At 54.6% G+C, this 24,891-nt stretch overlaps 4 protein-coding genes across 6 annotated transcripts in view; 2 read left to right on the plus strand and 2 right to left on the minus strand.

Annotated features, from left to right (window-relative positions):
- The window catches only part of LOC117639275, a 380,425-nt gene extending 358,924 nt beyond the window's left edge, over window positions 1-21,501 (plus strand). Inside the window, exons 2-7 of the mRNA XM_034374796.1 lie at window positions 17,301-18,415; window positions 18,504-18,613; window positions 18,698-18,889; window positions 18,974-19,117; window positions 19,214-19,452; window positions 19,537-21,501. Coding sequence (XP_034230687.1) covers window positions 17,398-18,415; window positions 18,504-18,613; window positions 18,698-18,889; window positions 18,974-19,117; window positions 19,214-19,452; window positions 19,537-20,482 — 2,649 coding nt within the window. The 5' untranslated portion in view covers window positions 17,301-17,397 and the 3' untranslated portion in view covers window positions 20,483-21,501. The remainder of the gene's footprint in view (window positions 1-17,300; window positions 18,416-18,503; window positions 18,614-18,697; window positions 18,890-18,973; window positions 19,118-19,213; window positions 19,453-19,536) is intronic.
- On the plus strand, window positions 672-16,409 carry LOC117639300 (dynein heavy chain 12, axonemal). Its single transcript, XM_034374837.1, has 30 exons — window positions 672-722; window positions 811-1,119; window positions 1,200-1,352; window positions 1,448-1,675; window positions 1,764-2,036; window positions 2,197-2,714; window positions 2,804-3,041; window positions 3,119-3,451; window positions 3,517-4,269; window positions 4,345-4,595; window positions 4,659-5,094; window positions 5,170-5,565; window positions 6,388-7,046; window positions 7,239-8,127; window positions 8,197-8,364; window positions 8,505-9,254; window positions 9,511-9,984; window positions 10,056-10,937; window positions 11,866-12,361; window positions 12,431-12,597; window positions 12,676-13,316; window positions 13,390-13,567; window positions 13,642-13,833; window positions 13,908-14,165; window positions 14,246-14,581; window positions 14,654-14,764; window positions 14,842-15,171; window positions 15,259-15,693; window positions 15,809-16,006; window positions 16,117-16,409. Exons 2-30 carry the CDS (start codon window positions 964-966, stop codon window positions 16,345-16,347), a joined length of 11,130 nt encoding a protein of 3,709 aa, XP_034230728.1. The 5' UTR covers window positions 672-722; window positions 811-963; the 3' UTR covers window positions 16,348-16,409.
- On the minus strand, window positions 16,481-17,211 carry LOC117639296. The gene is made up of 2 exons (XM_034374831.1): window positions 17,018-17,211; window positions 16,481-16,917 (listed from the first exon to the last, which is right to left on the minus strand). The coding sequence occupies exons 1-2, from the start codon at window positions 17,053-17,055 to the stop codon at window positions 16,560-16,562; spliced, it is 396 nt and encodes a 131-aa protein (XP_034230722.1). The 5' UTR covers window positions 17,056-17,211; the 3' UTR covers window positions 16,481-16,559.
- A 41-nt stretch (window positions 21,502-21,542) lies between the features above and the next one.
- On the minus strand, window positions 21,543-24,888 carry LOC117639281 (DNA (cytosine-5)-methyltransferase 3-like). 3 transcript variants are annotated; one of them, XM_034374805.1, is made up of 13 exons: window positions 24,542-24,752; window positions 24,293-24,475; window positions 23,899-24,002; window positions 23,713-23,814; window positions 23,518-23,632; window positions 23,190-23,446; window positions 23,051-23,098; window positions 22,891-22,955; window positions 22,661-22,814; window positions 22,495-22,588; window positions 22,183-22,386; window positions 21,943-22,105; window positions 21,562-21,865 (listed from the first exon to the last, which is right to left on the minus strand). In XM_034374805.1, exons 1-13 carry the CDS (start codon window positions 24,714-24,716, stop codon window positions 21,685-21,687), a joined length of 1,845 nt encoding a protein of 614 aa, XP_034230696.1. In that variant the 5' UTR covers window positions 24,717-24,752; the 3' UTR covers window positions 21,562-21,684. The 3 variants fall into 3 exon arrangements, with proteins under 3 accessions (XP_034230697.1, XP_034230696.1, XP_034230698.1); XM_034374806.1 differs by lacking the exon at window positions 22,183-22,386 and having other exon boundaries at window positions 21,543-21,865; XM_034374807.1 differs by adding an exon at window positions 24,817-24,888 and having other exon boundaries at window positions 23,899-24,739.
- Window positions 24,889-24,891: the final 3 nt, after the last annotated feature.

A 24,891-nucleotide genomic window follows, 5' to 3' on the forward strand; every position in this document is an offset into this window, starting at 1 on the left:
CCCCAAGGACCTGAAGGGCCCGGAGATGAGGGTGTTCATGGACCTGGTGGAGGGCGAGACGCGGCTGCCGGCCAACCTGGCGCCGCTGCCGGACGTGAACCAGTTCCGGAGCAAGGACGCGCAGGCCGGCGGCCAGGCCGTGCACCCGCTGCTCGCCTACAGCCTGTCGCGCCAGAAGGAGGAAGAGATCCAGCAGTACCTGCGCCGCCTCGCGCTCCGCACCAAGCTGCACCTGCTCAAGGAGAGCCCGCCCTCCTTCGACGAGGGCCACGAGCTGCCGCACACCAACGAGAGGTGGGTGGTATTCGGTTCGGCCGCTCGGCTCGAGGCTCAGCCGCGCCGTCGCGGCGTCCTCCACGTCCACGCCCGTGTCCACGTCCGTGTCCAGGTACATCGCCCTGCTCCGCGACCAGGTGGAGGCCGTGGAGCCGCCCACGCTGCTGCAGGTGTGGGTGGACCGCATCTCGTCGCTGGTGCCGGCGCGGCTGCGCGCGCAGTACCCCTCCGAGATGAACGCCCTGTTCCTGGAGGTGCGGGACGAGTTCGACGACCACATCCACGACATGACGGTGCGCAGCATCATGATGTGCTCGGGGCCTTCGGGGCCCTCGGGGGCCGCGCTGCAGACCTCCGTGGAGGCCCGGGCGGGCGTGGGCGTGGGCGGGCTGGGCGGCAAGCCCCTGGGCGAGGGCCGCACGGAGCGCTACCACATCTTCCTGCAGGTACAGTGCCAAGGCCGCTAAACACCAACAGCCAAAAGCATGTCTGGCGGATTGCGTCTAACTTTCCGAGTGTGGGCGCCGCACCCAGCGCGTGGAGACGCTGCAGGAGAAACTGTTCATCACGCACCCGCTGGTGCGCGCCATCCTGCGCCTGGCCCAGCAGCACGTCCCCGACCTCATCAACGACTTCGGCAAGTACCGCGAGACGGGCGTCGTGGAGCTGGCCAAGCTCAAGTCCAGCATGTTCAACGACATGAAGCGCAGCGAGGTGGTGGTCACGCAGACCTGGTACCCCAAGATCGTGGCGCTCTTCTCGGAGAAGAAGGCGCTGGCCGGCGTGCCGCGCAAGCACTGGCCCCAGTTCCTCAAGTGCGCCTCCAACGTGCTGCGGGTGCAGGTGGGTGGCCCGTCGCTGCACTGTAAGGCTTACAGTGTGTGCCCGCGAGGGGCGCTGGTTGTAACGTGTGGCCTTGGCAGGTGACCGAGCTGATGCGGCGCAGCATCGACCACTTCGTGGACATCATGAGCGACGAGGCGCGGATCCCCTTCTTCAAGCTGGACATCTTCTACGCCGAGAACGGCCTCGAGCTGTACCCCACCGACAAGGAGATCTTCGGCACCATGGCAAAAGTAACAAAAAAGTGTTTTCATTCGAAAGTGGCCTAAGTAGTTCATAAAGAAAATAATTTTGTAATTTTTTTCTGGCCCTGTCCCGTCGGTTTCAGGTGGTGGACTCGATTGCCACCATCGCGCAGGAGCTGCCCTCCCTGGAGACCTGGGTGGACGTGAGCTCGCGGGAGGAGCTCATCCCCATGAAGATCTGCGAGCCCTACTTGGAGGAGATGCAGGCGCGGCTGCTGCGCAACTTGACGCAACTGTTCAAGCCCGTCAAGGACCACCTGGGGACGCTGGCGGACCAGTACAAGATGCTGTACAGCGACGACCTCAAGAAGGTGTAGTAAACCACAATGCATGGAGATCACCTGCCACCTCCTCTTTTTTTTTCGAAGTTTAAGACAAGTTTTTAAAAAATATTTTTAGGATATTGCGGCGTACTTGGCCGAGCGGCACGAGTTCGAGGAGCTGCGTGAGAAGATCGACTTCTTCAACGGCTTCCTCGACAACATCTCCGACATGGTGGTGAACGAGTACTTCCCCGTGGCCAAGCTGTGCCAATACGACGTGATCAAGACGCTCAAGGAGTTCGCCAACAAATTCATCACTTCCATCGTCACCGACATGGTCGAGGAGCACAAGGCGGAAAACCGGAAAATCTGCGCCGCCTTCGAGGAGATCGTGGAGAAGGCGCAGCAGGTATTTTTGGCGGGGGGTGGTTACCCACTGGCTGGGCAATGGGTAGGGTAGGCAAACAGCACTCAGTTGCCCCTGCAAGTGTAGGCAAAAGGCGCTCCATTAACTCCTCCCCAGAAAAGTCCCGGATACACGGCAGTGTTTGCTTTCCGGGTGCCTCCAGGTGCCAGCGGACACGGCCGAGCTGATGGCGAGCGGCGAGTACATGCTGTACGCCACCACGACCTTGATGGAGGAGCTGCAGGCGCGCATCAAGCGCCAGATGGAGATCACCACCATGTTCATGGAGCTGACGGGGCTGGACGCCGAGCACATGGAGCTCAACACGGCCATCGTCACCTGGCAGACGGACATCAAGCGCACCTTCGAGCTCAACGCGTCGCTCTACGAGAAGTACAAGGTGGAGTTCGAGGAGGTGCTCAAGGCGCGCACGGACAAGCTCAACGAGGAGGTGGCCGACCTGGCGCCGCGCCTGGTCGTCTTCAACAACATGGACAGCGTGGACAAGCTGGCCGACTACTGCGAGAACATGCGCAAGTTCATCAAGCGGCTCGAGGAGTTTGACCGCGACGTGGCGTGGATCAACCGCGAGGAGACGCTCATGAAGTTCAGCGTCTCCAACTTCCCCGAGCTGGACGAGCTCAAGGCCATCATCATGCCCTTCGCCGAGCTCGTCTTCAGGTACGCGGCCGCCGAGGCCGCGGTTCGAACACCGGTATCATTACCTATTTATTTATATTTTTACGTTTTGCTTTCAATAATGTTTCTAGCTGCCACAAGTGGAAGCGCACCTACCGACTCTGGATGGACGGGACGTTCGAGGACCTGGACGGCGCGTCCATGGAGGAGATTACCGACAACTTCTACAAGGAGACGCAGCGCATGCAGAAGGCGTACCGCCAGAAGATCAAGCAGCAGGTGACGGAGAACTACAAGCGCCGCTTCAAGGGCAACATGGACGACCCCGACGTCAACAACCACCCGGCGCCGCTCAAGCTGTGCTACCAGGTAGGCGCCGGTCCGGGCGGCAGGCCTTGCCAGGCAGGCAGCTTGGACCCTGTCACCGCCGTGGTTTGCGTTCTCAGGTGCTGGAGCAGATCAAGGACTTCCGCTCCAACGTGCGGCTGGTGACCATCCTCTGCAACCCCGCGCTCACGCGCCGCCACTGGGAGGAAATGAACCAGATCCTCAACAAGAACATCACGCCGGACGCGGGCACCACGCTGCGCAAGATGACGGAGCTGGGCCTGGAGCCCTACATGGAGGAGTTCGAGATCGTGAGCGTGGGAGCGCTCAAGGAGCGGCAGCTGTTCGAGAACCTCAAGAAGATGCAGTCCGAGTGGCACGGCGTGCACTTTGTCACCAACACGTACAAGGAGACCAAGATCCCCATCCTGGGCTCGCTGGACGACGTGCAGGTCAGTGGGCTGGCTGTTGGAACTTGGACCGGAGTTGGCGGTTTCTTTAGCCCGCGCTGTTTCAGGCGTTGCTGGACGAGCACCTCGTCAAGACGCTGTCCATGCGCGGCTCGGCCTTCGTGAAGCCCTACGCCGCGGAGGTGCGCGCGTGGTACGACCTGGTGACGCGCGTCAACGCCACCCTGGAGCAGTGGGGCCGCGTCCAGGCCGGCTGGATGTACCTGCTGCCCATCTTCTCGTCCAAGGACATCTGCGCCCAGATGCCGGCCGAGAGCGACCTGTTCAACGACCTGGACGCGGTCTACCGCCGCATCATGCTCACCGTGGTCAAGGACCCCCGCGTGCTGGAGACGGGCGGCGGCCCGGGCGTGCTGGAGAGCCTCACGGACTGCATCGAGAGCCTGGAGAAGATCAACGACGGCGTGAACCGCTACCTCGAGCAGAAGCGCCTCTTCTTCCCCCGCTTCTTCTTCCTCTCCAACGACGAGATGCTGGAGATCCTGTCCGAGACCAAGGACCCCCTGCGCGTGCAGCCGCACCTGCGCAAGTGCTTCGAGGGCATCGCGCGGCTGGAGTTCGACGCCGAGCTCAACATCCACGCCATGTTCAGCTCGGAGGAGGAGCGCATCGAGCTCTGCGACGCCATCTCCACCGAGGAGGCGCGCGGCAGCGTCGAGAAGTGGCTGGTGCGCGTCGAGGAGCAGATGCTGCAGACCGTGCGTGACGTCATCTTCCGCAGCTGGAAGGTGTACCCAGTGCACGCCAGGGAGGCCTGGGTCTGCGAGTGGCCGGGGCAGGTGGTGCTGTGCGTGTCGCAGGTGGGTGCTTTGTCCCTGTCCGAGCCCCGTCGCGGCCAAATCGCACCACTACACACAGGCTCCTTCCCCCTCCAGGTGTACTGGACGGCCGAGGTGCACAACTGCCTCAAGTCGGGCCACCCCCGCGACCTGGTCGAGTACCACGGCAAGCTGGAGGAGCAGCTGGGCGCCATCGTGGCGCTGGTGCGCGGCAAGCTGTCGCGACAGACCAGGGTCACCCTGGGCGCGCTGGTCGTCATCGACGTGCACGCCAAGGACGTGGTGCTGGACCTGGCCGAGAAGGGCGTGTCCTCGGAGCAGGACTTCCAGTGGCTGGCGCAACTGAGGTAAGCGACCCCCAAACTATTTGTGGGTTTCTGAGGCGGGGCATGAGTTTGGGTACGGCGCAGGTACTACTGGGAGGACAACTGCCTGGTGCGCCTCATCAACGCGACGGTGCCGTACGCGTACGAGTACCTGGGCAACACGCCGCGCCTCGTCATCACCCCCCTGACGGACCGCTGCTACCGCACGCTCATTGGCGCCTACCACCTGCACCTCAACGGCGCCCCCGAGGGCCCCGCCGGCACGGGCAAGACGGAGACCACCAAGGACCTGGCCAAGGCGCTGGCGGTGCAGTGCATCGTGTTCAACTGCTCCGACGGCCTGGACTACATCGCCATGGGCAAGTTCTTCAAGGGGCTGGCCTCGTCCGGCGCCTGGGCCTGCTTCGACGAGTTCAACCGCATCGAGCTGGAGGTGCTCTCCGTCGTGGCGCAGCAGATCCTCTGCATCATCGTCGCCATCCAGGCCAACCAGAGCACGCTCAACTTCGAGGGCACCCAGGTACCCTCCCTTCTATGGTAGCGCACCCTGTTTAATTCGACATGTTACAGTGTGGGAGCGTGCCTCTGCCCACAGCTCAAGCTGAACCCGGCCTGCTACATCTGCATCACGATGAACCCCGGGTACGCGGGGCGCTCCGAGCTGCCGGACAACCTCAAGGTGCTGTTCCGCACCGTGGCCATGATGGTCCCGGACTACGCGCTCATCGGGGAGATCTCGCTGTACTCGTACGGCTACGTGGAGGCGCGCAGCCTGTCCGTCAAGATCGTCACGACGTACCGCCTGTGCTCCGAGCAGCTGTCCTCGCAGTCGCACTACGACTACGGCATGCGCGCCGTCAAGAGCGTCCTGTCGGCGGCCGGCAACGTCAAGCTCAAGTACCCCGCCGAGAAGGAGGAGATCCTGCTGCTGCGCTCCATCATCGACGTCAACCTCCCCAAGTTCCTGAACCACGACGTGCCGCTGTTCCAGGTGAGTGGCTGCAGGCTCGGACTGGCCCCCAAAAGGCCCCAGCGGATAAGACCGCAAGAGGCCCCCGATCATCATTATGTTTTTACCCTTCATGACCAACTTTGTGAGGCTACCGCTCCCAAACTAGTTGCGGTCAATAGCCTTCCCGATACAGGGCATGAAAGAGTAGGGTCTTAAGAGTACTAGGGCGTCGGGGGAAGCCTTTTACGGCAACTAGATTGGACAAAGTGGCCGCCCAAAGTCAGCAAAATCAGCAAATTTCCGAGATTCGACCACTTTTTGACCAACTTGGTCGGAAAATCGTTGCGGTCAAAGGCAAAATCGTTGTGGTCAACGTCTTCCCGATGCAGGGCATGAAAGAGTAGGGTCTTAAGAATACTAGGACGTCGAGGGAGGCCTTTTACGGCGACTAGATTGGACACAGTGGCCACCCAAAGTCAGCAAAATCAGCAAATTTCCGAGATTCGACCACTTTTGACCAACTTAGTCGGAAAATCGTTGCGGTCAAAGCCAAAATCGTTGTGGTCAACGTCTTCCCGATGCAGGGCATGAAAGAGTAGGGTCTTAAGAATACTAGGGCGTCGAGGGAGGCCGTTGACCGCAATTAGATCGGACGCAGTGGCCGCCCAAAATCAGCGAAAACGGCTACTTTCGTCCTATATATACTAGGACTCTTTGACCAACTTTGTGACGTTACTGGTCCCAAACCCGAAAGGCTCCGGCAGATTTTTCTGCCTGTCTGCCCTGGCCAGTCCGAGCCTGAGTGGCTGGACAGTGTGTCGCGTGCCTTCGCTTCCCGCGTGACGTGTCCTCTCCGTCCAGGGCATCATCGCGGACCTGTTCCCCGGCGTGGAGCTGCCCGCGCCGGACTACTCCAACATGAAGGCGGCGGTGGACGCGGTGTGCGCCAGGCGCAACCTGCAGCCCGTCGAGTACTTCTTCACCAAGGTGGTGCAGACCTACGAGATGATGGTGGTGCGCCACGGCTTCATGCTCGTCGGCGAGCCCTTCAGCGGCAAGACGAGCGCGCTGCACGTGCTGGCCGACGCGCTGGGCGCCATGGCGGCCGAGGGGCTGGCCGAGGTGGGCGTGGACCTGGCCACGCTCAACCCCAAGGCCATCACGCTGGGCCAGCTGTACGGCCAGTTCGACCCCGTGTCGTACGAGTGGTCCGACGGCGTGGTCGCCAAGGCCTTCCGCGACTTCGCCATGTCCACGGACGGCCGCCGGAAGTGGATCGTCTTCGACGGCCCCGTGGACGCCGTGTGGATCGAGAACATGAACACGGTGCTGGACGACAACAAGAAGCTGTGCCTGACGTCGGGCGAGGTCGTCACCATGTCGTCCACCATGTCCATGATCTTCGAGGTGATGGACCTGCTGCAGGCGTCCCCGGCCACGGTGTCGCGGTGCGGCATGATCTACCTGGAGCCCAGCACGCTGGGGTGGCGCCCCCTCGTGGACTCGTGGCTGCGCGCCCCGTCGCACGCCGCGGCCAAGCGCACCGCCGTGCCGAGCAGCTCGGCGGTGGAGGACGCCCAGGGCCACAGCGTGGCCCCGCCGTCGGGGACCTTGCTCGCGCCGACGATGCCGTCCGCGGGCAACCTGAGCCCCAGCCACGGCCCCGGTCACGGCTCCGGCCACGGCCTCGGCCACAGCGAGGCGTCCGTGAGGCCCCCAGGGGCACCGTCGCGCTGGAAGGAAGACTACCGCCAGCTCGTGAGCGACATCCTGGACTGGCTGGTGCCGGCCTGCACCACCTTCCTGCGGCGCCACTGCGCGCACCTCGTGGACGCGGGCGTGTCCAACAACGTGCGCGGCGTGCTGCAGCTGGCCGAGATGCTGCTGGACGAGGCGGCCGCCACGTGGGAGGACCTGGAGAAGTACGCCATGCCCTGGATGCACGCCACCTTCATCTACGCGGGCATCTGGGGCTTCGGCGGCGCGCTGGACACCGCCTCGCAGGAGAAGTTCGACGAGTTCTTCAAGGACCTGTGGCGCGGCAACAGCGAGGCGCACCCGGTGCCCGAGTCCGTGGGCCCCGTCGAGGTGTCCATCCCCCACGAGGGGCTGCTCTACGACTACGTGTTCGTGTACCGCCAGAAGGGCGCGTGGAAGCACTGGCCCGAGCTGCTGCGCGGCGCCAAGATGACGGAGACCATCAACATCCAGCAGATGGTGGTGCCCACCGTGGAGTCCCTCAAGTACGGCCACCTGCTGGAGATGCACGTGCGCCACAGCGTGCCCTTCCTGCTGGTGGGGCCCACGGGCACGGGGAAGAGCTTCTACATCCAGGACCTGCTGATGAACAAGCTGGACCAGGACAACTACCTGCCCGCCTTCATCACCTTCACGGCGCAGACGTCGGCCAACCAGACGCAGGAGCTGGTGCTGTCCAAGCTCAACAAGCGGCGCCGCGGCCTCTACGGCCCGCCGCCGGGCAAGAAGTGCGTCATCTTCGTGGACGACATGAACATGCCCCAGAAGGAGGTCTACGGCGCGCAGCCCGCCATCGAGCTGCTGCGGCAGTACTTCGACCACGGCAACTGGTTCGACCTCAAGGTGAGATAGTGCTGGCTGCTGACGAGCTTCGTTTCTCGCCTCTTCTTGACGCCCCGATGTTCCTTCCAGGACTGCTCCAAACTGTTTCTCGACGACATCCTGCTGGTGACGGCTTGCGGCCCCCCGGGGGGCAGCCGGCAGGACGTGTACCGTCGGTTCCTGCGGCACTTCAAGCTGTACGCCATCAACCCCTTCAGCGAGGACAGCATGACCAAGATCTTCACCAACGTGCTCCAGGTGAGATACCAGCAAGTGGCTGCGGGGCTGAAGCCATTCAGTGGCGAAAGTAAAGCAGTCGCCTGCAGCCATTTGCAGTAGAATAGCTGAGGAGTTTCGAAAGTCCGCCACCAACTCGACGCCGCTTGCTGCTGCTGCAGGTGGGGCTGCGGCGCACGGGCTTCGGGCAGGACGCCATGCAGTCCATCCAGTGCGTGGTGGCGGCCACGCTCGAGGTGTACCAGTCCGCCACGCGCGAGCTGCGGCCCACGCCCGCCAAGTCGCACTACGTGTTCAACCTGCGCGACGTGTCGCGCGTCGTGCAGGGCTGCTCGCTGGCCCGCAAGGAGTCCGTGGACTCGAAGCGCTTCTTCGTCAACCTGTGGACGCACGAGGTGCTGCGCGTGTTCTACGACCGCCTGGTGGACGACGGCGACCGCGAGTGGCTGTTCGCGCTGGTGCGCGCGTGCGTGCACACCCACTTCAAGGAGAGCCTGGACGTGTGCCTGGAGAACCAGTGCGACGAGCAGGGCGTGGTGACGCGCCAGGCGCTCGACACGCTCATCTTCGGCAACTTCATGGACCCCGACGTGGCGGACGACGAGCGCCGCTACGAGGAGATCGCACGTCTGCAGGACTTCAAGAGCCTGGCCGAGGCCGTGATGGACGAGTTCAACGCGTCGCACAAGACCAAGATCGACGTGGTGCTGTTCGAGTACGCCCTGGTGCACCTGGCCCGGGTGTGCCGCGTCATCGCCTGCCCGGGCGGCTCCGGACTGCTCGTCGGCGTGGGGGGCTCGGGGCGCCAGTCGCTCACCCGCCTGGGCAACGCCATCATGGGCAGCACCATCTTCCAGCCAGAGATCACCAAGAACTACGGAGTGTCGGACTGGCGCGACGACCTCAAGCAGGTGCGCTTTTATTTACTCAATTTTTTAAAAAATTGTTTTTAGTTTGAAATTCAAATACGGACCTGTTGTTTCATTGGCAGTAGTAGGCAGTCTTTTTTAAATACCCGTTACCAGTTGTTCGAGCGGCAACTTTTTCTGGGAGGCGCCTGCCGACGGAATGGCAGGCACGCCCGTTACGCTCGCGTGCTGCGCGGGCGGCCTACCCCGCGATCCGCAGGCGCTAGTCCTCACCCCCTGCGTTGCGTTGCCCATCCAGGTGCTCAAGGAGTCCGGGGGCCGCGGCAAGGACACGGTGTTCCTGTTCAACGAGACGCAGATCAAGGAGGAGGTGTTCCTGCAGGACATCGACGCGCTGCTCAACTCGGGGGAAGTGCCCAACATCTTCCCCATCGACGAGAAGCAGGAGATCCTGGAGCTGGTGCGGCTGGCGGCGCAGGGCGGCAACCGCAACATGGACGTGAGCCCGCTGCAGGTGTTCGCCTTCTTCATCAACCGCTGCAAGCAGAAGCTGCACATGATGCTGTGCTTCAGCCCCATCGGGCCCTCGTTCCGCGCGCGCCTGCGCCTCTACCCGTCCCTCGTCAACTGCTGCACCATCGACTGGTACGAGATGTGGCCCGAGGACGCCCTGGGCAAGGTGGCCACGCGCTACCTGGCCGACGTGGCGCTCGACGCCGCCGTGCGCACCGCCGCCGTGCAGGCCTGCAAGTACTTCCACTCCACGTCCAAGGTACGAGGGGGTCCACCTTCAGCGCAAATATTTAATGTGAATTCTCTTGACCATGTTCTGTTGTGCTCCAGGTGAGCGCGGACCGCTTCTACGCGTCGACCGGCCGCAAGACGTACATCACCTCCTCCGCCTTCCTGGAGCTCATCAAGTCGTTCGCGAGGCTGACGGTGGCCAAACAGGAGGAGATCATGGAGTCGAAGAACCGGTACATGGGCGGCCTGGACAAGCTGGACTTCGCCGCGGCGCAGGTGGCGCAGATGCAGACCGAGCTGACGAACCTCCAGCCGCGACTGGCGCACGCGGTGAAGGAGTCCTCCAAGATGCTGGCCATCATCGAGCAGGAGACGATCAAGGTGGAGCAGGCCACGGACCTGGTGCGCGAGGACGAGAAGGTGGCCAACGCGCAGGCCGACGCGTCGCAGGCGCTCAAGTCGGAGTGCGAGGCGGACCTGGCACTGGCCATCCCCATCCTAGAGGAGGCCATCAACGCCCTAAACACGCTCAAGCCGCAGGACATCACCCTGGTCAAGTCCATGAAGAACCCGCCCGACGCCGTCAAGATGGTGATGGCGGCAGTGTGCATCATGAGGGACATCCCGCCCGACCGCATGCCCGACCCGGCCACGGGCAGGAAAATCCTCGACTACTGGGGCCCCAGCCTCAAGCTGCTCGGCGACATCAACTTCCTGCAGACGCTCAAGGACTACGACAAGGACAACATCCCGCCCGCGCTCATGGCCAAGATCCGCAAGGAGTATCTCCCCAACAAGGACTTCAAGCCCAGCGTGGTGGCCAAGGCGTCCTCCGCCGCCGAGGGGCTGTGCAAGTGGATCATCGCCATGGACATGTACGACGTCGTGGCCAAGGAGGTGGCGCCCAAGAAGGCCAAGCTGGAGATCGCCGAGAAGGAGTACGCCGCCACCATGGCCCTGCTGGAGGAGAAGCGCGGACAGGTCAGTCAGTCGCAATTTTTGCAGTGCTGAGTGCAGCGGTTCTCAACCTTTCTCGGCTCGCGACCCCAAATTTGTAGACAAAAATTTCCGCGACCCCCAGGAAAAATTTCGCGACCCCACGGAACCCCTCCTTTAGCATGCCACTGCGTCTGATCCGAGGCGGGCATTTTGCTCCCTCAACGGGCAATTGGTCTTTGGACCTTCCTTTAGCATGCCTTTGTTACGGAGTGCAATTATCAGTCTTAGTTTGGGAGCAGTATAGTCTCAAAGTTGGCCGAAACGCTCAGAAATGTCTTTGAAAAATCGTGTTTTGGGCCGATTTTAAGCAGCCACTGCGTCTGATCCGATGCGGTATTTCGTCCTCCCTCAACGGGCAATTGGTCTTTGGACCTTCCTTTAGCATGCCTTTGTTACGGAGTGCGATTATCAGTCTTAGTTTGGGAGCAGTATTGTCTCAAAGTTGACCAAAACAGTCACAGCGCGACCGTTTTGATCGACTTTGCGGCAATACTGCTCCCAAGCTAAGGCAGATAATCGCACTCCGTAACAAAGGCATGCGAAAGGAAGGTCTAAAGACCAATTGCCCGTTGAGGGAGCAAAATGCCCGCCTCGGATCAGACGCAGTGGCTGCTTAAATCGGCCCAAACACGATTTTTCAAAGACATTTCTGACGTTTCGGCATTGAGACTATACTGCTCCCAAACTAAGACTGATAATTGCACTCCGTAACAAAGGCATGCTAAAGAAAGGTCCAAAGACCAATTGCCCGTTGAGGGAGCAAAATGCCCGCCTCGGATCAGACGCAGTGGCTGCTTAAAACCCGCCCAAAACACAACCCCAGCTACCTCGCCGCGACCCCTTAAAAAAAATTTCGCGACCACTGGCTTAGTGGGAGGGTGCTTCGTGACGCGGAGCTCTTCGGTTGCAGGTGCGCGCGCTGGAGGACAAGCTGGCCCAGCTGACCGAGCAGCTGAACGAGGCCAACGAACGCAAGCAGGCGCTGCAGGACGACGTCAAGCTGTGCGAGAACAAGCTGGAGCGCGCCAACAAGCTCATCAACGGCCTCGGCGGCGAGAAGGCGCGCTGGTCGCTGGCCGCCAAGAACCTGCAGACCAACTACGACTGCCTGGCCGGCGACATCCTGGTGTCCTGCGGCGTCATCGCCTACCTGGCCACCTTCACGACGCCCTTCCGCGTCGAGGCCGTCGCCAAGTGGCGCGAGTACGTCATGGCGCTCAAGATCCCCTTCTCGGCCGAGTTCAGCTTCGTCAAGGTGCTCGGCTCGGAGATCAAGACGCAGGGCTGGAACATCCACGGGCTGCCCCGGGACGCCTTCTCCATCGAGAACGCCATCATCGTGGACTGCTCCAAGCGGTGGTCGCTCATGGTGGACCCGCAAGGCCAGGCCAACAAGTGGATCAAAGGCAAGGACGTCGCCCTGTGGCTGTGTCGAGCTCGCGAATGTTTGAATGACTTTATCCCTTTGGTTTCAGGTATGGAGAAGGCGAATGACCTGCAGATCGCCAAGTTCACCGACGCGGACTACATGAAGACCGTGGAGCTGTGCGTGTCGACGGGCAAGCCGCTGCTGCTGGAGAACGTGCTGGAGGACCTGGAGGCCCCGATGGACCCCGTGCTCTTCAAGATGACCTTCTCGCAGGTGAGGCAAGGCGCCACGCGTGTCGCGCTAGACAGCCTTCGACATTTCACAAACGATGAATCCCATTTTTTGCGTCAGGGGGGCGTGGCGTACATCAGCCTCGGCGACAACGTGGTCGAGTACCACCCCAACTTCAAGCTGTACATGACGTCGCGCCTCCGCAACCCGCACTACCTGCCCGACGTCTTCAACAAAGTGACCATCGTCAACTTCGCGCTGACCGTGGACGGCCTGGAGGACCAGCTGCTGGGCATCGTGGTGGCCAAGGAGAGGCCCGACCTGGAGGACAAGCGCCAGAGCCTCATCGTGCAGAGCGCGGCCAACAAGAAGGCCCTCAGCGACGTGGAGGAAATGATCCTCAAGACGCTGTCGCAGTCCAAGGGGAACATCCTAGAGGACGAGACGGCCATCCGGGTGCTGGACGAGTCCAAGCTGCTGTCCGAGGACATCATCCGGAAGCAGGAGGCCACCAAGGAGACGGAGGACAAGATCGAGAGCTTCCGGCACAACTACCAGTCCATCGCCAAGCACTCCGCCTCGCTGTACTACTGCGTCACCGACCTGCCCAACATCGACCCCATGTACCAGTACTCGCTGACCTGGTTCATCAACATCTACATCATGTCCATCGAGACCGCCAACAAGTCGCGCGACCTGGACCGCCGACTGGCCTTCCTCACCGACACCTTCACCTACAACCTGTACTGCAACGTCTGCAGGTCTGTCTGTCCGCTCGCGTCCGAATCCCCCCTGTGGCGGCAGTGCCTTTACTGACTCTCGCTCTTTGGGCAGGTCGCTGTTCGAGAAGGACAAGCTGCTGTTCTCCTTCATCCTCTGCACCTCCATCATGCTGGCCAAGCGCACCCTCACCAAGCAGGAGCTCAACTTCTTCCTGACGGGCGGCGTGGGCCTGGAGAACCCCAACCCGAACCCCGCCGCGGCCTGGCTCCCCGACAAGCACTGGGACGAGGTAGGCGTCGAGGGACACTCTGCCCGCGGCCCCGAGTTCGAATACCGCCTTGTACAGTTTTTGTGGCGCTGCAGGTGTGCCGCGTGGACGAGGTGCCCGGCTTCGCCGGCTTCCGCCAGTCGTTCACGGCGGGCCTGTCCGAGTGGAAGCAGTACTACGACCTGGCCGAGCCGCAGACCGCGTCGCCGCCCCGGGCGTGGACCGGCGGCAAGGACCCCAGCCTGTTCCAGAAGCTCATCTGCCTGCGCATGGTGCGCCCCGACAAGGTGAGCCCACGACCAGCGCCATGGTGATGGTAAGGACGCCGACTCGACGCTGCCACTGCCCCGCTCTGCCCCAGGTGACGCACGCCGTGAGCGCGCTGGTGCAGAGCCACCTGGACAAGAGGTACGTGTCGCCGCCGCCCTTCGACATCGCGCGCTCCTACGAGGACTCCAACTGCCTGGCGCCGCTCATCTTCATCCTGTCGCCCGGCGCCGACCCCATGGCCGCGCTGCTCAAGTTCGCCACCAAGATGGGCGTGGCCAACAAGTTCCAGTCCATCTCGCTGGGCCAGGGCCAGGGCCCCATCGCCGCGGCCATGGTCAAGGAGGCGCAGGTAGGGTGGAGCCCCCAGTGTAGGCGCCTCCGCTAACTTGAACTTGAGACGCTGGCCAACAAACAATGTTTGCTTTGCAGGCGGAAGGCGGCTGGGTCTGCCTCCAGAACTGCCACGTGGCCGAGTCCTTCATGACGCCCCTGGAGAAGATCTGGGAGGGCTTCGACACCAACAACACGTCGCTGGGCTTCCGGCTGTGGCTCACCAGCTACCCGTCGGCCGCGTTCCCCGCCTCCCTGCTGCAGAACGGCGTCAAGATGACCAACGAGCCGCCCACGGGGCTGCAGCAGAACCTGCTGCGCTCCTACCTCTCCGAGCCCGTCAAGGACCCCGAGTTCTTCGAGGGCTGCCCCGGCAAGGACAGGGTGTTCGTCAAGCTGCTCTACGGCATCTGCTTCTTCCACGCCGTGATCCAGGTCACTGTCGCCGGGGTGCTTGTTCCCCCCACAGCGCGGCACGGCGGCATGCTCACGTTTTTCTCTTGGCAGGAGCGGCGCAAGTTCGGCCCCATCGGCTGGAACATTCCGTACGGCTTCAACGAGTCGGACTTCGCCATCTCGGTCCGACAGCTGCAAATGTTCATCAACGAGTACGAGCAGGTAAGTCTCTGCCCTTCTCGCTGCCCCGCCCCCCAGCCCCGGAGGAATAGAAACTGACCAGACTCTGCGCCTGCCAGGTGCCGTACCAGGCCATCTCGTACTTGACGGGCGAGTGCAACTACGGCGGGCGCGTGACGGACGACTGGGACCGGCGCGCCCTCGTCGTCGTCCTGTCCAACTTCGTCAACGACAACGTGGTGACGGACGCCAACTACGTCTTCTGCCCCGGCGGCCCCCAGTACGGCCTGCCGCGCAAGAACGACTACCGCGAGTACGTCCGCCACGTGGAGGCCCTGCCGTCGCTGCCGCCGCCCGAGGTGTACGGGCTGCACGTCAACGCGGGCATCAGCAAGGACCTGCAGGCCACCCGGGCGCTCGTCGACACCATGCTGTCCGTGCAGGGCCGGGTGAGTCGCTGGCGTCGCGTGGCGCTGCGGCTGGGGGAATTCCACTGCCGCCCCCGCTCTGTCTGACGAGCACGCCGATTGCCGCAGGTTTCGGTGGACGGCGGCCAGACGGAGCACGTGATCCTCACAATCGCCAACGACATCCTCGCCAAGCTGCCCCCGCCGTTCGACCTGGAGCTGGCCGCGCAGCGCTTCCCCGTCTCCTACTCCGAGTCCATGAACACGGTGCTGGTGCAGGAGATGGAGCGCTTCAACAGGCTGGAGGGCGTGGTGCGGCGCTCCCTGCAGGAGCTCCAGCGCGCCGTCAACGGCCTCATCGTCATGTCCCCCGAGCTGGACGCCGTGGCCAACGCGCTGCTCGTGTCCAAGGTGCCCGCAGCCTGGAGTGCCGCGTCGTACCCCAGCCTCAAGCCCCTCGCCAGCTACGTCGCCGACCTGTGCGAGCGCATGCGTGCGCTGCAGCACTGGCACGACAACGGCAGGCCCAGCGTCTTCTGGCTGTCCGGGTTCTTCTTCACGCAGGTGTGTGTGTGCGCGCGCCTCCTGTGAAGTGCGGGCTAGGCAACACGCGCGACAGAGCCGTCGAGCGGGTGAGGCGAGGCGGTGTTTGATTGTAAGTTTTCAATTTCCTTTCCAGGCGTTTCTCACCGGAGCCATGCAGGACTTTGCTCGCAAGTACACCATTCCCATCGACCAGCTTACGTTCGACTTCGAGGTGCGCGGCTCAGACGACGCAAGCGTGGCCCCCCAGGACGGCGTCTACTGCCACCGCCTGTACCTGGACGGCGCTCGCTGGGACAGAGGCGCGGGGGCCCTGGCTGAGCAGCTCCCGAAGGTGAGTTTGGGGTGCCAATTCCCAGCACTGTGTGTCTACCAACATCATAGCTTTCGGTGACACATCTGAGGACTCCCAGTGTATACTTATATTTCTCTAAATGTTTTCAGGTGCTGAATGATATGATGCCTGTCATTTGGTTTAAACCTACTCGAAAGCAAGATCTAAATGAAGGACGCAGATACCGTTGCCCTCTCTATCGAACATCAGAACGGAGAGGGGTCTTGTCTACTACAGGTCATTCGACAAACTTTGTGCTGGCACTACTTTTGGAAACAGACAAGCCGGTAAAACACTGGATTCAGAGAGGAACAGCTCTGTTATCTCAATTAGACGATTAATAACCATCTGTGATAAGACTTTAGAATTGAACTGAAACAAAATAAAATAAAAATGAATTTTTTCTTTGAACTGTTTCATTGTGCACAGTAATTTAGGTCTTGTTGCGGCTCCTACAATAAATAAGGCACAATATTTTAAGACAAAAACTAGTTCAGTATGACTTTATTACAAAATAGGACACAATAACAATATACATACAACATGAGGGAAATCAGTACTCCCTGTGTGGCCAGTGTGGCAACATAGAAGGAGGATGCGCGATGAAGTACTTCCCTTTGAGAATGCGTCTCATAAGGATCGACCGCCCTCCTTCAGTTTTAATACGTTCTTCCCAAGTAAACTTCAGTCTCTTGTGCTCCCGGGGTTTCGGGAAATAGTTTCGAACCTTGTGGCGAACTGACAGTAGCGACCAACCACCACCAATCAGGGCAGGAGTTGCCGACGGTGCACAGTCCAACAAGGGAGCCCCTGGAGCAGGGGCAGGCATGTTGTTCTGGGGAATGGATGTCAGCTGGGCAGCGAGCTGATGAAGCTGACGGGTACGATGCAAAGTGACATCTCCCAACCTCCTGCAACAAGCGATAAAATCCGTTATTTTTCAAAGGAACTCAATTTGGAAGTGAGGTTAGTTTCGGTAAATAGACCGTGTGCCCCATTTCTAGACCTTACCTGAACATGTTGCACTTTGAAGTTAGACTAAGCGACATTTTCTAATATACTGCACTAGTTTCCAGTCGCTTTAAAGCTTCTATTCTAAAAAATCTCCACGTTTAAAGCGGTTGTCTGTGTCTTGTCCGTACTTATTTCTGTTGTCTGCTTCTGCTTTCAAGTGGGAGTCTTTTAATTTTTCATACCTAAAAGAGAAAGCTATGAAAAACTGCGCGTAGCTGCGAACTCCAGTGGAATTTTTTGGCAGGCGCGCGCGCGCTTTCCCGTTACGGTTGTTGACTGTTAGCGAAAGATGTTGTGAGTTGTGACAGGTTTTAGGTCGAGGCCAAAAAATGAATTTTTAGCTTCCATCCTCGATTTTTCTCTGTAACCCTGTCGACATGAGTGCTTCTCGGTCCAAGTTCCTTGCCTCGAAAACTAAGAGAAAAGAAGAAAGCGACGAAGAGGATTACGACAGTGAAGAAGAGAGGTATCGCTGGAAGCAGCAGAGGCTGCTCAAAAAGGTGGAGGAGAGTGCTTCTGCTATTCGAGCTGTGAACGAAATCACTCGTCCGTTTGTGACCGGGACGTGGAGGCTGGAAAGAGAAGAGCAGCGGATTGCTGCTGCAACAATGGCCTCTACTTCTCTCAGCAAAGAGAACAAGCTCCACCCCGCGTCGTCCAGCAGAGGTAGTGAGTCTTGGAATGAGAAGAATGATGCTACTGATAAGGCAGATAGCCACAGGAGGAAGAGCATATGGTCTCCCATAAAACATGTGAAAACCACTGACGTCCAATCTGTTTTGGAAATGGAAAAAACTCCCACTTGGAAACCTCTGCGTAAAAGTAAGGCAAGACAGTCATTAGCTCTCTTCAATACAGAAAACGCTCGCAACTCTGTTGACGATGACGACATCACAAGTGCCTGCAAACCTTTATCTGATAAAAGTGCTTTGGAGAAAACTCCAGTACTTAAAGGACCAGAAGAAGTACGTACTCCTTTGAGAGATGTTGTTGGACTGAACCAAGCAGTTGGGAGAAGAAAGAGTCTATCAATTTCAAATGATACCACACCAGCTCCTCCTGCTGATTCTGATGACGCTACCATGAACGATCCAATCAAAGTGGAAAATATTGTGAGAGAAAATCACCCAGTTGAAATTATGATAAGTGACTCAGATCTATCTGGAGGTACTCCATCGAGGAGTTCTTCAATGGAAGAAACAGAAGTTATTACCCCAGTCACCCAAACTCGAAGTTTCTTGAAGAGCTATAAGTCACCTGTAAGATGTTCTCCAATCTTACTGCAGGCTTATGGTGAAGAATTTGCTAAAGTTCGAGGATCAATTGGTTCTCCAGATAAGGTTGTCAACCTAAATGAATGTAGCAGCCCTAAAGATGCTTCTAAAGTACTGAAAGGTAATGCTTTGTTTCAAATGCAGCATACTCAAATAATGTTGTACAACACCTCTTTTTATTTTAATCCCTCCTTTCCTTCTTTCTAAAGGTGTCACTGCATATGTGGAAGTCAGGAGAGGAGAGGACGATCGCACTGGAGGGTTCCGATGGAAACTGAAACAGTTGGGAGCAAATGTTTCAGACACACTGAACAAAAAGGTACATTTTCTGACAGCAAATCTCTTCCTCAGACACTCTTTTTCTGTGCCAAACTTAATACTTTTGGTTCTCTTTTGCCTTCAGGTCACACATGTTGTATTTCAGGAGGGTCTCCTGTCCACTTTTCGAAAGGCCAAACAGATTGGGGCTCATCTTGTGTCAACACACTGGGTAATGGCATGTGATGAAAGTTTTAGCAAAATTGATGAAGCAAGATATCCCATTGAAAAACTTGAACAGTATGAGTTTGCTGATCCACTTCAAAAGTCCATCAAGGTGAGTTATTTGGGTTTGTTTCTTGCTGACCTCACAGTTTCCTCACACATATTGTAACCTATTTTCTGTTTGTCCCCTTTTTAGAGGCCAAAAATAATGTCTCCTGATCTGGGTACAGGAAGAGATGACAAACTACTGTCCAAAAGATTACAACGTAGAAGCATAAGGGTTGACTCTCCACTGACTAAACCTAATGTTATTTCAACTTTTAAGACACCCTCTCCTTTGGTGTGTATTACAGTAACACTTAGAAAAGTGTTCCTTTTTTTTTCCTTTTAACTATAATGTTTTTTCCTTATTCAAACCTTTTTTTCCCCCTTCCAGAAAAGGATGAACTATGTTACAAGGTCATCTCCCAGTCCTAAAAAACTATTGAATGAGGATTCTAATGATGATTGGGATGGCTTTTTAGCTATGGTTGAAGCCCAAGTCAGAGAAAAGGCCGAAAGCAGACGAAAAACGGGGGAGATGAATGGAACCCATGAAGATTTTGAAACACGACTACAGCGTCTCCTTGGACAGGACAAAGACAACTGTCAAGCCAAGCCACCTCTTGCCTCAATGTAAGACACAGTTCCAAAGAAAGATCGTATCATGAAGTATTGTTAAGTATCTATTTATCAATGCATAAATATTTTCTCCTACAGCTTTCAGAGGGGCAAAGTCTCAACTAATGTCACTACAAAGCCAAGTCCCAAAAGGACAAAAGAAGCCAAGAAGCCAATGCCAACTTCAGACTCAACTTCAAGAAATTCATTTATGATGAGTTGGTTACAAAGCCGGTCTCCAGAAAAGGGAGGCAAGTTTGGCAGTTGTGATTTATCATCTGCTGCTACAGCTGCTTCTGCTGCAGCTGATGCAATTTTGAAGTCCATGTTCAAATCTACTTTATCAACCACAGAATCTAGAGGTAAGCCTGCTGCGAAGGTTGTTAATGGGTCCAACAAATCTCTAAAGACATCTAAAACCACACCAAATGAACCTTTTGTGTTTGGTGGTAAACCTGAAAATGCAAAAGCTGTGCATTTTGTCTTTGCTGGTAAATCTGAAAATACAAAAGCTGTGTCCCAATCTGCTAAGAAACCAATTAAGAAAAGCAAATTTGAGTTCCAAGGAAGTACAGCATGTTCAGGTGTGATGCGTAACTGGTTATCTGGTGCAAAGTCACCAACCCAACTGACCAAGAATCCTCTAAACAAGCACAGCTCTCCTCTTAAAGTGTCAAAAAGAGCAGCTGAAATAGATTTAACTGACGAAATTAATGACAGTTTAAAGCCAAGTAAAAGGCATTGTGGAGAAGTGACTCCAGTGAAACAAGCCACTGTTAAGGATTCTGCCATGAATAGTGACAGAAAGAAGTTAGCAGATCTGACTCCGAGAAGACGCTCCATGAGACTGACTCCTATCAAATCGACATCACTGCAAAGTAACATCACCCAACTTGAGACCCTGCAAGAAAACACATTGAGCACATTTAATCAGGGTGCCATCACTCCTAGAAAGCAGTCTGTAAGATGTTCTGTACGTGAAACACCCGACAAGTCTGGCCATCGCTCGGTATCAAAGAAGACAGCAACCCCAAGTAAACATTGAAATTTGCCAGTTGGTATAAGGACATCTCTCCAAAGCTGTTAAAAGTTACCTTCCTTTCAGGATTACTTAATTACAATATTTTGGTTTCCAGTTAAACACGTCACAGTTGTTTTCCATTAATGATCTATCTATTGTGATTGTATGAAACTCTTAATGAGGCATGTATTGCTAACTTGATAGTATTTTCTTAATGACTTTAGCCTTACTTGTTTAGTCTCACAAGTTACATTGTTGTGGAAATCAGAACTTAATTTCTAATTAAAGTCTGCGTTGCCCACCAGCACATATTGCCTATGCTATGGTAACTTTACTTAACGCAAATGGAGTGAAATAGAGACACTTACTGATTGTAAAATGACAGAAAAAAAAATCAGACTAGGTCTTATTATTTTCCCTTACATTACAATCTATTCTTAAAAATCAAGAACTTGCTGAAATGTTGTCATCTGCCTGCAAGTTTTTGCTCCATTTTCTTGTCACACATTTTGTTTGTTCTGACTTATATATTTATGGTGTAATTTTTGTGGTCTACAAATCATAGCAAATCTGTTTACATAAGTTATAATGTGACTTTACCTCAAGTCTCTAGCACTTGAGTCTAAAGGATTTTACTGCCTATTAACCTAAGTAAGATTATTTTACAGTTTATTTATTTTTCATAATCTCATTTACTGTGATCTGAATGTATGTCTTAGTTTTCCATGTCATGATTTGATTGCCTGGCTGATCTGGTGGCAGCTCTATGGTAAAGAAAAAACAATTTGAGTACTGTATATTGAAAATGTATATTGCTCTATTTCTCTTTGTTCTAATGTAATAATGTGGAGCTGTTGCCTGTGAAGCTTGTACGCATTTGTTTTGCTTCCACAGAATTCCTTTTATTATGTCAGTTGCAGCCTATTGACAGTTCAATGCACTGAGTCTATATTGGGATTGAAGCTTAGGAAAGAGGGAAGTTATTTTATTTCTTGTTGGTTTTTTGGGTTTTAATAAATAAAAGTCATCATGTTTAAAAAAAAGCAGTTTTATATAACCTTAGCATTTTCATGCTGCTCATAATTCAGACATTAAGTAACAAATGTTTATAAAAAATTTGAAAGGAAACAAGATATTACTTTTCTCTGATTCAAGCTACAAACAACTAACCATGAAATGCCTTCCTTTCACCATATTAAGCGTTGGTTTTCTTCAGCAACCCTGCTCTAATCATAGTTTTCCATTCTGTACAGCTTTTTGTTCCTTGCCTCAGGCTGGTACTTCTTTTGCAGTGTTGTTGCATCTTCCAGGAAAGACCACATTGCTGGAATATTAGTCCAGACCAAATGTTCATCTTTTGACCGATTTGCTTTTTCTGACCAGGCAGCAGGATCTAATTGTAGATACCTGAAAGGACAGTATATTATAGTCCGGGTTTTTAGATGAACTATAGGTAATCATCGTGCATCATATACCAACCCTACCTTGATATCAGTATCACATAGTCTTCCCAATATGCAGGGGCCATTTCAAAGATCCACATCAAGGGAAGTTGGGGTTGATCACAAGTTTGGTTCAGGATGTTAAGCATGGAAAGAATATTGTGGAAAGAGAAGAACTTGCTCCCAAAGGACTCCTTCTCGCCATCTACAATCCCAGAAGAATGAGAAAATGAAAAGAAATGTCTAGCTATGTTAATTGAGTACTTGCAGGATATGATGTACCTTCAGGTGAAGCTATCAGAATGTGGATTGGTCCAAGACTGGATAATTCTTCATACTCTTCATATTCATGAATTGATTTGATTGGATGTGTGCAATCTTGCAAAATAGGATCAAGTCTTTCCAATTCATTGCCATTGAAATTACACAAAAACAAAGTGTCTATATTTGCACCCAATTTCTTCAGAATGGAGAGAATTGCCAAAACTAAACAAAGAAGAGCAAACAGACAAGTTGAACAAGAATCCCGTCTTGAAAGTCCACAAAATTGGACACGGTGTAATCCAAATAAATAAAAGGAAATGTTAAATTTACCACTGTTACAAGATCCATCCAGACACAAGATTCGAAGAGATATTTCCTTCAGCTTTTTAATGTTTGTCATTCCCGAATGAAATGCCTCCCTCATCTTTGAAACAGAAACAAGTATCAATGTGCCATTGAATGGTAAATGGTATGAATGAAATCACCATATACTCACATTTTCCTTCCAAACAGCAGAGCGGGGTTCCAAGAGGCCATGCATTTCCGATGTGAATGGTGTGCACATGAAGCATGACCATGGGTCAGCTTCTCGAATACAGTCTATAACACCCAGTGTTGCCTTCAATATGATGCATTTAGAACAGAAAGCTCTGCAATTAACAACTTAAATCTTTTAATAGTGGTCTAAACAAATACCCTCAAAGTAATAGTTTCAATACTGCCTACCTGTAGCAGAAGGGCTGGCTGCACACCATCATCTCACCAGAGTTCATGCAAATGCTACAATGAAACTGAAAAAGAAAGAGAAGGAATTTTCTGCACAAACTGCAAAGAAACTCACATATAATAGAATTTGTCCATAAAATTTTATGTCCTTAACACTTACTGCAATCATGTCCAAGCCTATTGAGAAAGAATAATCAAGTAACTTTACCTGAAAATTTGAATATTAGATGTCATTTAAACTTGCTAATGGCTTCAATTGAAAATGCACAGTTCATGTAATATGACACCACACAACTTACCATACATGGACTACATATACTGCCATGAAAAAACGGATGTTCCCTGAGTTCATTTTCTTGAGAAAGACATGCCAAACAAATGTCATCCAAATTTACGGTTCCTTCTCGAACTGAGTAAATCATATCCTCTTCCTCGGCAGATATTACTATTTCAACTGTGGAGTCCTCAGGTTCATCTTCGTCATCCTCTTCTTCATTCTCTTCATATTTCCCCCTTAATATTTTCAATTTATTTTGGACATGTTGGGAGACTGTGTCTGCAATTGAAATTCTTGAATAAAAGGGATTCAATATATTCTTGCTGCCAGCAGAGCTAAGGGACACTCACCATTAATCTGTATATCACAACATTCTTTTGGAAGAGGGAACCCATTCTCAGCCCAGTCCAAAGCTCTTGTGACATCGTAGTCATCGGTATCCAAGAGCAGGGACTTTCTAATTTCCTACCAAAAGTCACCAATCTTACAGTATTGCTGTTACAAAAGTATAAAGCATGTAACTTGATGGTCTATGCAACACTTACTTTAATAGCTAGATAAACACCACTTCGAAAGCTTTTGCTCCCACGGGGTGTTATAAATCGACGAAAGCCTTTCTTAAAGTCCACTAAATTGGACATTGCAATCTATAAAACAAAGATCAAAGTTTCTAAAACAGCCATTGAATTCTCGTTACTCTGTACTTAACTTTTTTCTGTTTCCTGTCTTACCGATGATACTCTTTCATCTCCAAACCAATATACAAAATGACATGATTGTATCCCTCGTTGTGTGAATGCTAATTTACCGCAATCTTCTTTATTTACCACCATAGCTAAATAAGATGATGAAACCAGAATGCATGAATAATAATGTACAGAACTCTTGAAAAAGGGTAGATCTCTTTTGAGGATACCAGTTAGATTAGACATAAACTTTCACTTTCCAGGGAAGTCCCAATTATATTTCAATGACGACCTCAAAAAAGGCAATTTGTCAAAATACAGACCATATTTGGGTTTCACTTCAGACTTCCCTGTTTCTGTTCACACTTGGTGTAGGGTGTATAGGTGAGCTTAAGGTTGGTGGGTGGGTAGGATAAGGGAAGAACAACCAAATCCTCACCTGGCCACCAGCGGTAATTCTTGACTTTGGCCCAAACGATGTCCCCCTCTTGTGGGTCACTCAGTGGGATGATCGGTGAGGCGCTTCGCCGGCGACCTCTTCTCTTGATCCGTCCCTTGCTCTTCTCGGGGCTGCTGTCGCTGCTGTCAGGACTCTCGTTCTCATTGCTGCTGTCATCGGACCCTGAAACACACAATACTCATTCCTCCCGTCGCCACCTGGCGTGCTGTGGTCTCGAGTTCTTTTCACCTGTAGTATCGTCCTCCAGGTCCCAGCTTTCACCGCTCGAATTAAGATCCATTTTCAGCAGATGCTTACTCGAGCACTCTGAGGAGAAAACTGTGGTGTTTGAGCTTTCGAAGATGGGTCGCGCGTCGCGAATGTAGTCCCAAGAAAACACTCCAGCATTTCGAGGATCGGACATACTGTCTCTAAAATGACAAAGTTCTGTTGGACAGGAGTAACGAGATTAAAATTTTTTTTCTTTCCGGTGACTCTTATTAACTTTGAGGGTGCTTGCTCACATTTTTGAACAATCGAAGCTGGTGGGATTATATTTGTGCCGCGGATTGATGTGTTCAACACAGCTGATTGCCCCC

The sequence above is a fragment of the Thrips palmi genome, unplaced genomic scaffold (genome assembly GCF_012932325.1).
Source record: "Thrips palmi isolate BJ-2018 unplaced genomic scaffold, TpBJ-2018v1 HiC_scaffold_11, whole genome shotgun sequence".
In the NCBI taxonomy this organism is placed as follows: domain Eukaryota; kingdom Metazoa; phylum Arthropoda; class Insecta; order Thysanoptera; family Thripidae; genus Thrips; species Thrips palmi.

What these genes read in the sequence shown, in the direction of transcription:
- LOC117639281 (XM_034374805.1), bottom strand. Translation starts at nt 24,716, where the DNA reads ATGTCCGATCCTCGAAATGCTGGAGTGTTTTCTTGGGACTACATTCGC. An exon ending in GAATTACCGCTGGTGGCCAG is followed by an intron (nt 24,003 to 24,292) that starts GTGAGGATTTGG and finishes CATCTTATTTAG; the next exon opens with CTATGGTGGTAAATAAAGAA. An exon ending in TAGGCTTGGACATGATTGCA is followed by an intron (nt 22,956 to 23,050) that starts GTAAGTGTTAAG and finishes TTTCTTTTTCAG; the next exon opens with TTTCATTGTAGCATTTGCAT.
- LOC117639296 (XM_034374831.1), bottom strand. Translation starts at nt 17,055, where the DNA reads ATGTCGCTTAGTCTAACTTCAAAGTGCAACATGTTCAG. An exon ending in TCAAAGTGCAACATGTTCAG is followed by an intron (nt 16,918 to 17,017) that starts GTAAGGTCTAGA and finishes CGCTTGTTGCAG; the next exon opens with GAGGTTGGGAGATGTCACTT.
- LOC117639300 (XM_034374837.1), top strand. Translation starts at nt 964, where the DNA reads ATGTTCAACGACATGAAGCGCAGCGAGGTGGTGGTCACGCAGACCTGG. An exon ending in ACGACGTGCCGCTGTTCCAG is followed by an intron (nt 5,566 to 6,387) that starts GTGAGTGGCTGC and finishes CTCTCCGTCCAG; the next exon opens with GGCATCATCGCGGACCTGTT. An exon ending in CCGACAAGCACTGGGACGAG is followed by an intron (nt 13,568 to 13,641) that starts GTAGGCGTCGAG and finishes GTGGCGCTGCAG; the next exon opens with GTGTGCCGCGTGGACGAGGT.